This window comes from Aedes aegypti, chromosome 3 (genome assembly GCF_002204515.2).
Source record: "Aedes aegypti strain LVP_AGWG chromosome 3, AaegL5.0 Primary Assembly, whole genome shotgun sequence".
Lineage (NCBI taxonomy): Eukaryota > Metazoa > Arthropoda > Insecta > Diptera > Culicidae > Aedes > Aedes aegypti.
Window position 1 is genome coordinate 138,647,984 of NC_035109.1, and position 16,533 is coordinate 138,664,516.

The 16,533-nt window shown below is 36.0% G+C and overlaps 1 protein-coding gene across 2 annotated transcripts in view; it reads right to left on the reverse strand.

The window, feature by feature from the left end:
- LOC5567262 (D-2-hydroxyglutarate dehydrogenase, mitochondrial) overlaps positions 1-16,533 on the reverse strand; it is a 95,725-nt gene that overhangs the window by 30,987 nt on the left and 48,205 nt on the right. Inside the window, exons 2-3 of one of the 2 annotated variants that reach the window (XM_001651657.2) lie at positions 5,431-6,106; positions 5,074-5,372 (exon numbers count right to left, since the gene is read on the reverse strand). The exons of the other annotated variant lie outside the window; for it this stretch is intronic. Coding sequence (XP_001651707.1) covers positions 5,074-5,372; positions 5,431-6,087 — 956 coding nt within the window. The 5' untranslated portion in view covers positions 6,088-6,106. The remainder of the gene's footprint in view (positions 1-5,073; positions 5,373-5,430; positions 6,107-16,533) is intronic. 2 annotated transcript variants of the gene reach the window in all.

A 16,533-nucleotide genomic window follows, 5' to 3' on the forward strand; every position in this document is an offset into this window, starting at 1 on the left:
ATATATCTGTTTGACATCTCCAAATTAATTATTCATCAGAAAATGAAAGGATGCTCAATAGGACGTCCCTTATTTTTTATAGGTTTTTACTTATTTTTCAAATAAGCGAAATGTTATAAGTTCGTCATTGTAAAGTGCTCGTTTTGGTAAAAATTTGAAATCCGTACGTGGGCGCTAAGTGGTCCCCCAACGGCCCTGAAGGTATTAGGCGCAGATGACCCCGTGCGGAAAATCGAGCTCGCTGCTCTAGTGCACGCAGCATGAGTACGAATGTCACCAGTAACAAATTCATAATCAGCATAGAATTTTAAGTAAAATAATACAGTTAACTCTCCCTTACTCGATGTTCCGTATCTCGATATCGAGTTAGAGAACCATAGTAAAAGTTGGTTTTCATAGCTCGATGGCCCCTTAGATCGCAGTTGCACTGGTTTTGTGTTCTGTAACTCGATACCTCCCTAACTCAATGGTCCCTTCAATATCGAGTAAGAGAAAGTTGACTGTATTTTATCTTCTTCTATCTGGCGTTACGTCCCAACTGGGACAAAGCCTGCTTCTCAGCTTAGTGTTCTTATGAGCACTTCCACAGTTATTAACTGAGAGATTTCTATGCCAATTGACCATTTTTGCATGTGTATATCGTGTGGCAGGTACGAAGATACTCTATGCCCTGGGAATCGAGAAAATTTCCTTTACGAAAAGATCCTCGACCAGCGGGATTCGAACCCACGACCCTCAGCATGGTCATGCTGAATAGCTGCGCGTTTACCGCTACGGCTATCTGGGCCCCTGACTGTATTTTATACTGTGGATATTTTCATAACACTGCAAATATAATGCTCAACCAAAGACGAAATAAACACCTCCATGTTCCTTGCAGTTGCCCAAAAGTTTATGGCACATAAGATAATAGATCAAAAACTATAATGCCGTGTAAAGTGTACTGCAATCTATCAAACTTGGGTACCTTTTGCAGTACCAAAAGATCAAATGCAGTACTAGAAGTGATACCCATTCTATGTACTACTATGTCTTTTTTCGTCTCTGGTTCAACGTGCTTTCAGGATTAACCAGTTACATCGGATATATTCCAAATACCCCGGTGGAAGTGGAATGCTTTAGAAATCATCCATGCAATGCATTAAGCTTCATGATTTGTTGAAACAAGAATGGAAATAGGTTTTTTGTAGCTTAATGAACATTCAGAACCAACCTTAGCTCACTTATAATTTTTCAAAATCATTCGTGTGGCACTTCAAACTTCATGATTCGACAAGTAATGAGTAGAAATGGCCATTACAAAGTCTAACAATTGTCTTCGAATGATGCCGATCTACCGTTATGTGCATATTTATCTCACGGTATTTTTCTTCCCTTTTGGCTGCTTGCCGTTAAACAATTTACTTTTACGTATAGTTTTAGAAAATATTTACAGGAAATTACCTTATTTCAAACATTTCACTAAAAGCAAACCAAGTCAATCATTGATGATTTTCCACGCATAACCGTTCCGCTGGTATATTTCTACGTATAACTGACACACTATGTAACTCAAAGCGCTAATATCGAACAAATTATGTGGTAAGGTACCCCGGGGCAAGTGAGAATCCGGGGTAAGTGGGGCGTTTTGTCATAGCTCAACTAGGAAAAGTTTTTCATGGGGGTATTCTTCTAGAAAGTTGAAGATACAATGACAAGGAATGTATTTAGTACTAAACATATTGTTATTTTTATAACCATGTGGTTCATGTAGCAGTTGTCAGTTCAGCGCCATTTTCAACTTGCATGACAAATTGTGACACGTTTCACGTCTTGCATTGACTCGCAAAAAATAAATGTGTTTTAAATCGAATTTCCACCAGTAAGCTATAATTTTTAGTATTTTAACAAGCCGCTAACGATAAACCAGTATTTTATTTTCATTTCATATGAAATTTTCGATGGTCTATCTTACCCCAAAATATATTTGTACCTGGGGTAAGTGGGACCTATCAAAACAAAAACCAGAATCAAAACTTTTCGTACACGTTTCATACATTTTGCTAGAGAGTAGCACTAAAACATTCAAACAAATGATTTTTATCAAAAAAGATCAACCTCAAATTACGTAATTGCATAAGAGGGAGAAGAAAAGTGTTATTATTCTTTATTTTTTAATTAATTTTTTATTTTTGAAATACGACTTCAAAGTTGAACAAACACACAGCTGAAATTTGAAATGCATCATGAGAACGATTGCTTTTCTATGTCATTTGAACTTTATTTGTTATTTCTACCAAATTAAGTAGTGGTGGAAAACAATTCCATCCCATAAGGTGGATTTTTGCCATGCATATAAATAATAACAACACATATTGATAATTTCGTTAATTATTGATTGTTTATGTGCTACATTTTAATTAACAACTTATAAATTATATATTTTGAACATGTTTAATTCCTCTTTACGCTTTTTTGAGGAATTTTCAGTTAATATTATATGTGAGGTGACATACTATTAAATAAAGGGTTTCTTCCTAAAACGTAACGTATTTTATGGTTGATCCCTTATGTACATCAAATATCTACTTAAAATTAAAAGTCTATGACTTATCAATCCTATTATTGTAATGGTTGACTTACTGATGTGGATTAACGCATGAAACTGGATGTGTCCTACTTGCCCCGCTTAGCAAGGTAACTGCGTCCATTGGCTTATTCTAAAAATTTCTTCCAAGGTTTTCACAATTTCGAAATTATTCGATTAGTTTCATGCACACACCAGCAAATATGTTGCCAAAACGTGATTGTGTTGTTGGATTTGAAAAATATTGACATTTGAAAATTTCATTGAACAATTTGTTTGAACTATTGTTTTTTTTCGTTCCCACTTGCCCCGCGGTACCTTACGCCGTTTTTATAGTTCGTGACTTAGGAAAAATCATTATGGAAATCTTCTTCTCACCTTGATTTTACACTCCATAGAACATAATCTGTTCTACGTGTATACTATGGGGGTATTTAGGTACGTACCCTAACGTCAAATTTGATTGAAATTTCTAATATAATAATTTTATTTCTAATTCATATTTCATCGAATTTCCGTCAAATTTTGAAGGCCGATAGCAGAATTATTCTGGTTTTTGGAACCTCGATGCGAATCGATGCGAAATCCACAGTAGTTTCAAATTTATCTCTGAGGTAACCCACTGTGACTTGAAGATTCATTAATCATTTTTATCGAGTCCCAAACATGGCTTGCGGAGTTTCTCAAACTGGCGAAAAACGCTCAGTAATAGTAAATTGCAATAGCAAACAACACTTTTGTTGTTTACTTGACAGTGGCGCAACCAGGGGGAAGATTTGGGGGTTAAAAAGAGCTAGAGCCCAGACTGATTAGACTGATTCGCGCAACGTTGGAAGGATCGAAATCAAGTATACGGGTTGCGGATGAGATTCCAACATCCTTCGTAACCTTAGACGGATTGAAGCAGGGCGATGCACTTTCAAACCTATTGTTCAACATAGCGTTAGAAGGAGCAATAAGGAGAGCTTGCGTGCATAGGAATGGCACTTTTATCACACGTTCGTATATGCTCTTTGGTTTTGCGGACGATACCGACATAATCGGGATTGACCGCCGAGCCGTGGAAGAGGCATACGTACCTTTTGAAAGGGAGACAACGCGAATTATTAATTATTAATACCACAAAGATAAAGTACATGGTCGCTGGTAGACATCGTGGGCCCATAGGTGATGTTGGTAGTGAGGTGGTGATATTTTTGAAGTAGTTGAAGAATTTGTGTACCTTGGAACTCTAGTGACTTGCGATAATGATGTTATTGATATTGTCAAGCGTATAAAACACGGCAGGCTGCGGTGGGCTGGGCATGTAGCTCGCATGTCGGAGGAATTTTAAGCTAAACAAATATTCAGCAGAGAACCAGGGAGAGGCCGTCGCCTCCGTGGAAGGCCGCGCACCAGATGGCTTTTTGCAGTTTAGGAGGATTTAAGGTCGCTTAACGTTCAGGGCGACTGGAAGCGATTGGCCCTGGACCGGGTCCAATGTAGAAGGCTTCTTCATTCAGCGTAGATTCAACGTAATAGCAAGAAATTGTTGCCCATCAAGTAAGTAAGTTCTAAGGAGAAATTTTGAAAAATGTTCCAAACACGTTAGTACTGGAATGTATGTACAAATTTATCATCCCATAGTAAAAACTCATTCAACTTCAAACCATAATAAAAAAATGCTGAAGAGAGCAATTTAATCCGACGGATAGGAGAAGATATATTCATGATTTCGTTTGCTATTATTTAGCTTGATATTGCAAACATCTACATAAATCCCAAACAAAATTAGTTCAAAAGGTATCTGTTTCTTCAGCAACATATAAATAAATGCACTGAATTATGCACACTGAAAAAGATAATGGCCAATCCCAGTAAAATTTCTAGTTGATTCTTTGTGCATCTTCACTGGCTTCGGTCAATATTGACTACACATATCTAAGCTAAGCTAGCTAAGCTAAGCTCTCTCTTTGGGGCTCTCGTTTACTGCTCCTGCTTATCAGACTAGTTACAACTTGCGATACATTGTCGATCATGGACCACAACAGATAGGATGTTTTCTTCGCTCGCTTCGATCGTGCTTCAAAATCAAATGAAGGCGAATTCTGTAACGTCTGGCTATACTTAATTTTTTGTTGGTTTTCAAACATCTCTACTTTTCCCAAAAGGCGTGCATATTACAAGGAGGTGTTATTCTGCACAAACACTGGTCTAATAGCATTCTTTTCTTTCAGTACACCATCTTAGTTGGACCACGATTTCTCTATTTTTGACGATGACCGATATTAGGTGCTATCCGATACTGGGGCGATCTCCCCTATAACATTTCCCAAATTTCACTTCAATTTGTCCATCTAATCCAATTGCAAAATATATGTGATGTTTAGTTTAACGGTAGTTGTTCGAACTTCCACTCGGCTGGTTAGCCGTAAACGATAAATCATAATTAAAAAGCATAGATACCCACTTGATTTTCAAAAGCTGACCAAAGATTTGAGTACGCAAAGGTTAACACAATCACTTACTGTAGATTGAAATGGTACGTGCTGCTCTCCAGAGAAGCCTCATCGATCATTTCGCACGATGAAAGAATTTCTCCCAATCCTCTTTTGGCTGCCAGGAACGTATTCTTAACAGCATCGTAGCTTTCTAAACCCAGAAAGGCTACGTTCACTGATTTTGAAGCTGTGGGGCAGAAAATTGACAGTTTCGTAATGATTCCCAAAGTTCCTTCAGACCCTATGAAGAGGTGCTTAAGATGGTATCCTGTATTGTCTTTTTTGAAGTTGGACATCAGATCCATGACTCGGCCTTCTGCTGTAACCTGAAAAATGATAGTTCTTTGTCAATCTAGTTTGAGCAGATTATCAAATTAATCTTACAGCTTCAACGCCGAGCACTGATCCATGCAGGTTTCCATAGCGCACCAATCGCAATCCACCGGCATTCGTTGAAACGTTTCCTCCGATATGGCAAGAGCCCTTAGCGCCCAAATCCAGCGGCATCACCAATCCCTTTTCATTGACCTTCTCCTCCAAAGTGCCCAAAACGCATCCAGATTGGCAAACCAGAATCCCAGAGTACTCGTCTATCTGCTCAATTTTGTCCATCAGTTGCAGCGATAGGACGACTTCATCGAACACCGGTACCGATCCTCCAACCAGACCAGTATTTCCTCCCTGGGGACACACCGCCAGTTTCCTTTCGTTACAGTACTTCATAATATCCGCCACTTCTTCGGTGCTTTTCGGCTTGAGCACAACTCTGCTGTATCCACGAACACTGCCCAGATAGTCGATGTTGTATCCCTGAGTGTCCTCTGCCTGTGTCAAAACCCGACTGCTTCCACCGAGGATCGATTCGAATTTTGTCACATCCCTATCGGTAACTTCGGAATATTGACCTCGTTTCACCGGGTAGCGTTCTTTGGTGAGAGCGGGAATTTCGCGATGACTGGAAGCCAACCGGCGGCATAAATTTGGAAGAACGTTTTTCTGGGAAAGCGATGCCTTGAGGGGCATTGACCGAAGAAGGAACATTTTCGCGGATTAACCAATTCTGGAGGAAAGATATGAGAATGTTTTCTAATTACTCGGGCATAATTTGGGTAGTGAGGTAATAATGATTATTTGTATATACTATTTTTAAATTTAGTTTATGACTAATCCAAGTTCTGTTTTGCAAATTTCAACGGATAATAACCGTAGTCGGTTCACATATTTTACAAATCAAAGCCAAAGCCGCTTAAAATCCAAGTCATGTTAATGAAAAAAAACTTTTTAAATTTCACTTCCACGTTAATGGTTACTACCCGGGTAAAAAAGTGAATTTCTGGGTGCAAGAATAAAATGGATAATGTTGAAATACTTATTTATGCGACAAGTTGCAAAACCATTATTTTTTCAGCACGAGGCTCGCCAACATTTTTTGCAAAAACGAAAAATGCCTTTAAAGTCGGATTATTTTCTGGGGATATCACAAGAAAATACAAATGGGCATTAGGGCGATTCCAATCTGACTCGATTCGGTTCGTCAAATGTATCATAGAAACCATGAGCCTCTGCATGCTATAAAACGTTTGACTTTTACTGTGCGCCCTGTTTTCAAGTTGTCCATGAGATAGAGCGAGGCAGCACCAACACACGGCGCACAGTAAAAGTCATGAGAACAAAATAATTTAAGGCACGTACAGAGGCTCATTGTATATACACTCAAGTTTCAAATGAAGCATTTCAGGTTTTTTAATGCATTTTCAATAGAAACACATCAATTTCAAGTTGACCAATTTTCACGCGTTTCTATCTTTATAGTTTTTATATGAAAAATAATCTACGCCTTCGGATTGTTGCTTTTTTACTTTTCACGTCATATTTAAAGCACATTAGAGAAAAATATTAGAATTTCCAGAAAATCTCTCAAAGCACAAAGAATTAAATTAAATTACCGATCGAAATACATGTGGAGAAAAAAGTTCAATTTTTTTTTAAATCGGTGAATATGCGTATATGTTTTTGAAAGAAAAAGTTTTTACAATAAAACATGGTAATGTATGTAGTTGAAAACATGCAACACCACCAATTGAAGTATTTTTAGGAAATAAATTGTGCAGAAGCGTAAAATTGTAAGGGATTTGGGCGTAATCTTAGAATTCAAACTCACTTTTGTAGAACATTAAAATTCCATAATAAACAAAGCAAACAGCATGCTTGGCTTCATTAAGAGGTTCAGTAACAACTTTCAAGACCCATATACTATTAAACTAATGTATTAGAGTGTCCATTTCCCGTCCAATTGGTTCGTCCCGGGATTCGGGACCAAAATCGAAGCTTTTCCCGGGAAATCCCGGGATCCCAGGTTTTCTCAGATTTTCAATAAATAAATTGGAGGCAAAGAATCAGTAATACAATGTTTTTACTGTGAATAAAAAAACAGAGAATGTGAGTTTCCAAGATGAAATGTTACTCATAACATAGTATTTTAGATATGTCTTTTTTTATTCTGAGTAAGTAATTCAACAAAAATTGCCATTTCTTCACACGAACACATCGGAACGCTTGACGAACGAAACGGAGAAAGAATCATTCAAATTCGTTTACCCGTTCCTAAAAGTTAATTACTGAAAATTATCGACTTAATTATAGGTGTACTTTCAGATTGGCTTTCTCAGCTTAGGCTTATAAAAACGGCTTATGATGAAGATGAAAGCAATACATAACCTTTGCAACTAGACGCATTGAAATATACTTTACTTATTTGGTGATTTTGTATTTTAATGACAATAATTACGTATTTATTCTGTTTTCTCCATGATGCCTTTCTATGTGAACGAATTTTCAATTTAGGATCATCAAACTAACCGAACAAGAATAGAGTCTGAGAAAAAATGTCATTGTTTTACATTGAAACTATTTGGTTTTCATCAAATTTTACGTTAATTTCGGGAATCCCGGGATTCCCGGGACGTCACAATTTAAATCCCGGGGAACGGGAAATCCCTAAATTTGTCTAATCCCAGGATTTTTTGTCCCGGGATGTTCCGGGATGGACACTCTATAATGTAAGACCAATTCTGGAATACTGTTACTTAGTATGGAACCCGTGCCATGTCTTGCACGAAGAACGCATATAATCAATATAGAAGCAATTCCTTTTATACGCCCTTCGGAAATTGAGTTGGACTGCACTACCACTTCCGTCATATGAAACACGCTGCATGCTCATCAACTTGGAAACACTTAAGCAACGCCGGGAATTCGCAATGATTCTCTTCATCAACAACATTATTTCGAACCGTGTAGACACAGTTGCACTTATTTCTCAATTAAATTTCTACACACCTTCTCGGCATTTAAAAACAAGAAAATTATTTGCAGAAAACTATACAGAACGAATTATGCTCAAAACGAACCAATTAACCGTATGATGCGTTACCATAATGCACATTGCGAATTCATTGGCATTACTATGCCCAAACAGCAGCTTAAAAAACGACTTAAGGACAATAGCAGTAATCCATAGTATGTAAGAAATTTTTGTAATTATTGTATATAGTCTATTAATGCTTGACGAAATAAATAAATAAATAAATAAATAAAACGACCATAAAGAGTATAATTTACTTTTTAGAATGAGCCTTTGTATGTGCCATAAATTCTTTTGTTCTTTGACTTTTACTGTGCGCCGTGTGTTGGTGCTCTCTCGCTCACTCTCACGGGCAACTTGAAAACAGGGCGCACAGTAAAAGGCAAACCTTTTATAGCATGCATTGGCTCATGCGCTTTAAACTCATGATTTAGATCTCAATTATACAAATATAGTTTCTTTAGTAATCTTTACTAATTTTGAATACGCTTTTGACTCTAATATTTTGCTAGGAATGAAAGGATGGTATTTCAGCGAATTTGGACATAAACGGATAAATCAGTAGAGTGACCTAGTGCCAAACAGAGACTTTGTTTATATAGAGAAGCGCGAATTCTGAAACCAAAGGTTTCAATTGAACCGTCAAACGTGGTTTCAATCGAGCAAATTCAATGAGACTCAAAAAGATGTTACGCAAAAGAGACGATGTATTTGTGTTAGTGAAAAGCGATGCGTAAGTGACGTCATTGATAAGCTTGGTTTCCAATTGTGCCTGACAGGATGACACACACTCTAAAATATTGTTTGAATGACCTAGATTATTGATAGTCATTGCAAATGTTGTTTATAAATAAAGTCTCCGCGTTTCTCTAGTATAATCATATTCTCTGGTGCCAAAGAATCTGCGGTTTTAAAGCTTCAGTCGAATAGCAAAGGATAACAATTTACAGTTTATTTGTGAAAATAAGTGTATTTGTAATTCTAAAAATTACGTATATTTTTGAACAATTGTTTTTTTAAGAGTTCATGAAAAAACTATTTTGTGCCTCAGCAATATATTTTCAAAACATTGTAGAACAGTAGTTGAACGATGCACATAAAACTGATTATAATTAAAACAGATATAGCGTGAAAAAGTTGTCTACCGTATAAAATTCTTTGTTGATAGGCTGACCATAAGCTAATCGGATAAAAAGGGGACAATCATAAAAGACGAAGATAATGCTCACCTAGAAAAATTCCTTCATGATTCATTAAAAAATATATATTATGGAAACTGTTTAGAAATATGTTGAATGATTTCTGGAAAATATATATCTTTTTAAGTTTAACTTTAGAATTCGTTATAATTTTCAATACCAATTATTGTTCTAATACAGTGGTTCTCAACCTTTTTATAGATGCGACCCCCTTAGAAGTTTTACAAACATCCTGCGGACCCCAAAAATGGATCTTCTTCAAATCAATGTTTATGCAATTTTTTTTTAAAGAAATACTTGCCACTAGGTAGGTACACTAAAAATAACGTTTTTAGTCAACCGTAACATGCAAAAATCTGCTATATTTCTCTATAGAAGTTTTTGTTTGGGCTTTAAATTAAGAGTTCTCCAAATATCTTTCCAATAATCCGGAATCAATTTTTTGAAAGGATCGTGTTTAAATCATACAAAAAGTGATGCAGATATGGACGTAGAAAAAAGCACTAACATGGGGGATTAGCTCGGAACAATTACCTAAAAGCCTTCCTTAAAATGCACAGAAAAATGTGTTGCAAAACATAAGTCTAGTAACTTTCAGAAAACCTTCCGCTGAAGTGAGTTCAAAGTGCTGGGAAAAAAATACATCTCTGTGATTGGAAACACTCCAACAAAAAATCGCACTAGTAATTGGACAAAAATATTCATAAGGATTAATCAACGATTTCCTGGAGATTTTTACATACAAATTTTCACAAGATTTAGAGGTATCCCGAAGAATGCGAAATCCACGAAAAATTTGCCCAACAATTTGTATTGTAAGGAATCTACCAAGCACCACTTTTAGATGCTTTAGACCAGCTATCGGTCTTGGGAAAAAATCTTTTGAATTTCTCCAGGAACTCTTAGAAAATTTTATTATATATCCGTCAAGAATTTTTGCAGAAATTCGCAGAAGATAACAATAGAGATCAGTTTGCTTTCATCTGCTGTCGCGAACGGTTGCAGCAAAACAAGCCTCTCTTTGCCGCTGTTCAAAGTGTGCTTCGATATGGTCGAAGTCAAGAACACTATGAGGTTTGCATTTCCTCCGGGATCTGCACGGCCATCATATGAAGAGATCGCCAAATTTATGAAATCTTTGGATGTCAGTATCGTCGAAATGGATACGCTGTATAGACGAGCAGAAAATCACAGCGTTTACCTGAAATTAGGTCCTAAAATTTTTAATGAAATGTTGTTTTTATTTAATAACACGAAAAAGCATGTTACTGTAACTACTTTAGCAATTTTTCTCGCTCAAATAATGGCTATATCACGTTTAAACTTTAATTTAAAAATTTGGTCCATAAATGAACCTTGACACTTAAGATCATATTTGAAGTTCGCTTAGTCGACAAAAACACCACAGGGGTTTTAGTTCGACCACTGGGGTTGTTCCTATCTGACATTTCGTAAGGGACACGGAAAACAAAATACACCCAAAATTTGAGTTCAAGAAGTGAAACGAATTGTACGAGAGAAGTTCCCTGTTGGTCTTGGGTTGGATATATTCAACGGCGTTCGTGGAGTGTATATGAACGTGAAGCATGAGATACCACCGGCGCTTTATTTCCTTAATTGGAGAGGTAATGTCTTTTACATTGGGAATAAGGAAAAATGTTTTATTTGTGCCCAAGAAGGACACAAAATGAGCGACTGTCCCAGGAAAAAGATTCAACGCCCTAATATGGATGAGGAAAGGACCTATGCTGGAGTGGTGAAGCTGAATACAACGGTGGATAAGGAAAATGAAACGGAACTTTTGGAGATCGAGGTATTAGAAACGGAAAGCATTCAATCGGAAGAAGTATGTTCGGAAATGCAGGAAGCTGCGGAAGTAGTGGATCCCAAGCCTGAACCGGTACCGATAAGATTTTGGAGGTCCAATGGAAAAACATATACGCAGTATGCAGGGATTGCAAAGATTAGAGTGGAAGACGAAACGACACCGCAGAAAAAACGGGACTTGGAGGCCAAGGCATCAAGGAGTTCAACACCATCCAAAGAAAAAAAGCAGAGAAGTTCTTCCCGACTATCTTCTATCGGTTCAAAGTCCGATATATCTGATTAGCTCACCTGTTAGTTTTATTATAGTTTTTTTTTTATTAAATTGTATAAAAACAATATAATTGAAAAGACAATTGGCTCCGTAAACAGGGTGTCGACTACCTGGAAAAACCTGGAAAGTCAGGGAATGTCAGGGAATTCAATTTTTAACCTGGAAAGTCAGGGAAAGTCAGGGAATTTCACTTGAGGTCAGGGAAAAAATATAAATACTATAACATCGAACGAGGTGATTGTCTGAAAATTTATTGTTCAGGCTAAGTTAGCAATACGATATATGAAATAAATAGATTAATCAATCTTTAAAAATAGCAGTTAACCATTGAGGAAATGCTCTTATGCATAATAGAGTAAACTTTACTCTACTGCTTGTATTTATCCTCAAAATTTCTGAATTAAAAAGCATCAACAGTACTCTCCGAACAACTTCTTCGAAATTTTCGTAGATCGCTTAAAAAATATTTTGTTGTTAAGTTTCCTACAGCAACTCATTGCCTAGTTTGGCGCATTTTGCTCAAAATCTTAAAGCACTCCATCATATTACGTCAATCCTTACAAGTTTGCTCAAAATATCCAAGTAGAAGTGGTGAAACTAAGTATAGAGAAAAACCAATAAGGATTCTCGTATTTAAGTGATGATGAATAGAAACCGTATCTCAAAATTCCAAGAGCATAAATCTGGTGAATCAAACAATAACTTATTAAAAAAAAATTCAGCTCCTAACACTGTTTGGTTTACTAGATTTGCGCTCCTGATGATGGTATAATTTTTCGATTTAATGTTCTGAACAGTTTTACTCTTATTATATTTGATGCAAAATTGCAGCATGAGAAAATCAATAATAAAATAAAATGTTGTCGAAAATACGTATGTTTCAGATATCAGGATATGGACAGGATATTTCTTGTTCTTTTAAGTTGTTTCTGAAAATAGTTTGTTCAGATAATACCGCCTTTCTTCAGGATTTTTATCATCAGCTTTCTTGTAGATATGACCATTTTTTTTTTTTTTGAATATACCCAGGACATTCTCCAGAAACTCTGAGGATGCCTCTCAAAATTTATCGATTCATTTTAATCCAGAACATTATTGAAAAGCAGAAATTTCAGGAGTTTTGTTTGAAATATGCTATTCAATAAGCTGTTGACATTTTGTGAGATTACTTGGAGATACTCATAAAAGATTTCTTAGAGGAGTTCCTCGGACCGTTGCTGTAGGCACAACAAATTCAAGAGGAGCATCAGAGCACTTATTATAGCGCATAATTCAATCCTGGAATGCATTCCGTTAAGATGATTATAATACAGTAATCTCTCCCTTACTCGATATTGAAGGGACCATCGAGTTAGGGAGGTAACGAGTTACAGAACACAAAACCAATGCAACTACGATCCAAGGGACCATCGAGTTAGCAATGAAAACAAACCTTTACTATGGTTCTTTAACTCGATATCGAGATACGGAATATCGAGTAAGGAAGAGTTAACTGTACGAAGCCATACCTCGAAATTTCAAGAGCACTAGTCTAGAGAACCAAACAGCGCTCTGAATTGGAAATTTGATCGTTTGATCATTCCAGAATGCAATCAACCCATCAAATTTTCAATGCGAACGGTTGTCAGGTTCTCTATATCTGTGAGCTTGAAAATTCGAAATTTGGCGTTGTTTATAATCACCTTAAATTGAAGATACAACGAAGCCGCACCTCAAGTTTTCAAGAGCATAAATCTAGTGAACCAAGTAATATTTCGCTCTGAGAATTAGATCGATCGATCATCATCAGCGTATGACCAATCGATCAAGTTTGGAGCATGAACAGTTATTTGGTTCTCTAGATTTGTGCTTTTGAATATTTTAGGCGTGGTTTCGTTGCAGCTTCATCTTAAGAATATTTAAATAAACTCCTTGAGGAGAAAACCTAGGCGTTATTCATATCGGAATCCTAAATATTAACTAAAATAAATTACCTGTAACTAATCACCGTGAAGCATTTTTGAAAATATTCTAAGAAAAAACAAATGAAAATATTTTGGGAAAAACTCTATGCGATTTCTGACAATTATCTTTAGACGTATTCTTGAAATAATCCTAAAAAATCAAAATTCTATTCTCGCAGAAATTCAAGATTGAAAGAAATACTCTAACAATTTTTAGAAAACCCTGGAGATAAGGAGCTTTTAGGGGAAAACGTCAAGGAGAAGTGTTGAAGGAATATCTGTAATAATATGTTTAAGAATTTTAAGAGGAATTTCTAAGAAATCTATGTGGAATTTCTTCGGCAATGGCTAGAATTTCACCTAGAAAAAGTAATAGCCGAATTTCAGGATAAATTTTTTACACTTAAAAAGCATTGTGGATGATCGTAATAGTGTTGCTTCTTATTTAAAAAAGTTGTAGTCAGGTATAATCATGAAGGGGTCCAAAATTGTCGTTTATGCCTGAAATTTGTGAAATTATATTTGAGGTAGTTCAGTGGCCGAGCACATATTTGTTCAATTACTCAGTTTTATTATATAAACTTGAATAAACGCTATAAAATGATATCTGCCAAATATATTTCAGTAAAGTAATAGCTTTTGTTCGGTTGATTCATACGACCTATAGCATAAACTTTACATCATGCAAATTATATATTTCGTTTCAAATTAGTCAATTGAGTGGCCTGGATTTTTTCTGGAAAACGACTGGAAGGTCAGGGAAAGTCAGGGAATTTTATTTTCAAAATTGAGTCGACACCCTGGTTGGTGTTATACACGTATGAGCCCAATAAATAAACAATTAGAAAAAAACAATAGAGATAGATTGCAGAAGATTCCGCGAGTGGTTTTGATGGGAACACTGATGGGAATTTCAAATTTCTCTAATCCTGCTGATAACTGACAGGGTCACAAAGCATTTTTTTTTAAGATTTTGTAAGAAAGCTGGCAAGATTTCAACTGCAAATGGCAGTTTGTGAAAAAAAGTGTCTATTTCGGAAATGAAACGGTTAATTCTGCACGCGCTCTGCTGGGCAGTGTTTTGTCAAAGCCCACGCAGAAGGTAAAGATGCATAGAAGCCGAACCTTAAGTTTTCAGGAGCACCGGTCTGGAGAGCGGATCGGGCTGAGGACTTGATCGAATGGTCACTCGCTGGTGGTTACCAATCGTTAAGATTTTCAGCTTAAACTACTGACAACCAGACGTTTGTGCTCTTGAGTGTTTGAGATTTAGCTCCCCCCACTAACAAAACTCCTTCCCATGACAACCATGGAGATGCAGATGTGATCCCGGTCCATTATTTCCCTTCCCCGATGACCGTAAGTAAATACGTGGCCGGCGCCGTTATTGACTTTTTAATGTTTGGAGTTCTCGAAAGAATACATTGAAGATTGAAAGCTACATCTCTTAGTTCCTTGTGCAACTTCGATTATTCTGGTCAATTATGGAGTAGCAACTACAAATTGTACGGTCATCAATACTTATACTACATAAAATCTGACAAGAATTCAACCGCAAATATTCCAAACTTTCCTATGGATGTCTCTAAAAATAATTTCAAAAATATAGAGATAAAGATATTTCATATACATAGCAAAAGTTTGTAAAGGTTGAAAAAAGCTCTCTTGTAACAAACTGACTAGGAGATTCCTCACATTCATTCATTATCAAGAAAAAACAAATTCTAGTTCTCAATGGCTTCGCGGACCCCCTAGAGAGTTGTCACGGCCCCCAGGGGTCCGCGGACCACCGGTTGAGAAACCCTGTTCTAATAGTTCATGATGTGATTTAAAAAATACACTTTTTTTAAATAATTGCATTTCAATGTTAAAAGTATCTCTACATGATTTATAAAAAATAAATTGCTTCAAATATCCAAAATTATCAGTAGTAACTTCGACTAGGATGCGCTAATTACCCTTCTAGAACAGCGCTACATTCGCAATTTAATATTTGCGTTAGGTCACGAAAAGGTATTACACTAAACAAATCAAAGATTGATTATCTTAAAAGTTTGTTACAGTTTTCACTGCAAAAAAAAATGATTCTGGGTTAGTAGAGTTTGCTTGTTTAGGTGTATCCAGTTTTTTACATATTCTGAATCTATCTGAACAACAAACCAAAGTTTCAAATTTGTCCATGCCCTGGAACTATTTCTTGAATGGTTTTGTTTTTTTTTTTCAATTAGTATGCCCGTCACTTTTGAATCATCCCTAGACAAATTTTACTAAATGATGAGCTGTCATTGTGTGAATTGAAATGTCATTGAGTCTACAGATTGAAATTTGTTTCAATCATTTATGATATTAAACTTAAAATAATGAAGCGCATTAAAATTGTGTTATACTAAATCAATAAATTACCCATTTTTATCAATTTTATGTTTGTTTTTCAAGTGTTCTTCTAATTAAATATAATTAAATGCATCTCAATGGTAAAAGTAGAATTGTTGTTCAATATAATTCACAATGTTTGTTAGATATAGTGTACCTATGGGGCTTAGAAGATTGATTTGAAATATGTATTAAATACAGATAACTTCGTCTTTTGTTCCAATATTTACTCTTCTAAGTTTATTTGCAAGACTTAAGTAATACATTATACCGATGAATGACCTGGAATTTTGGTCGATAATATAAATACCGTTTCAAGAAAAACACATTTTTGTTTAAAAGAAGGATATTGAAAAATGGTTCGATCGCTGACCTCATCTTCAAAATATGTCTACCCAAGTTCAGCTTCAATTCTAGGCTTGTTTTTTTTTGAAAATTTTGCTGTTTCATATGAGGTTTGAACAAAATAAAAATGTTTTATCGAATCTGGATTCTTGAAACGTATTATAT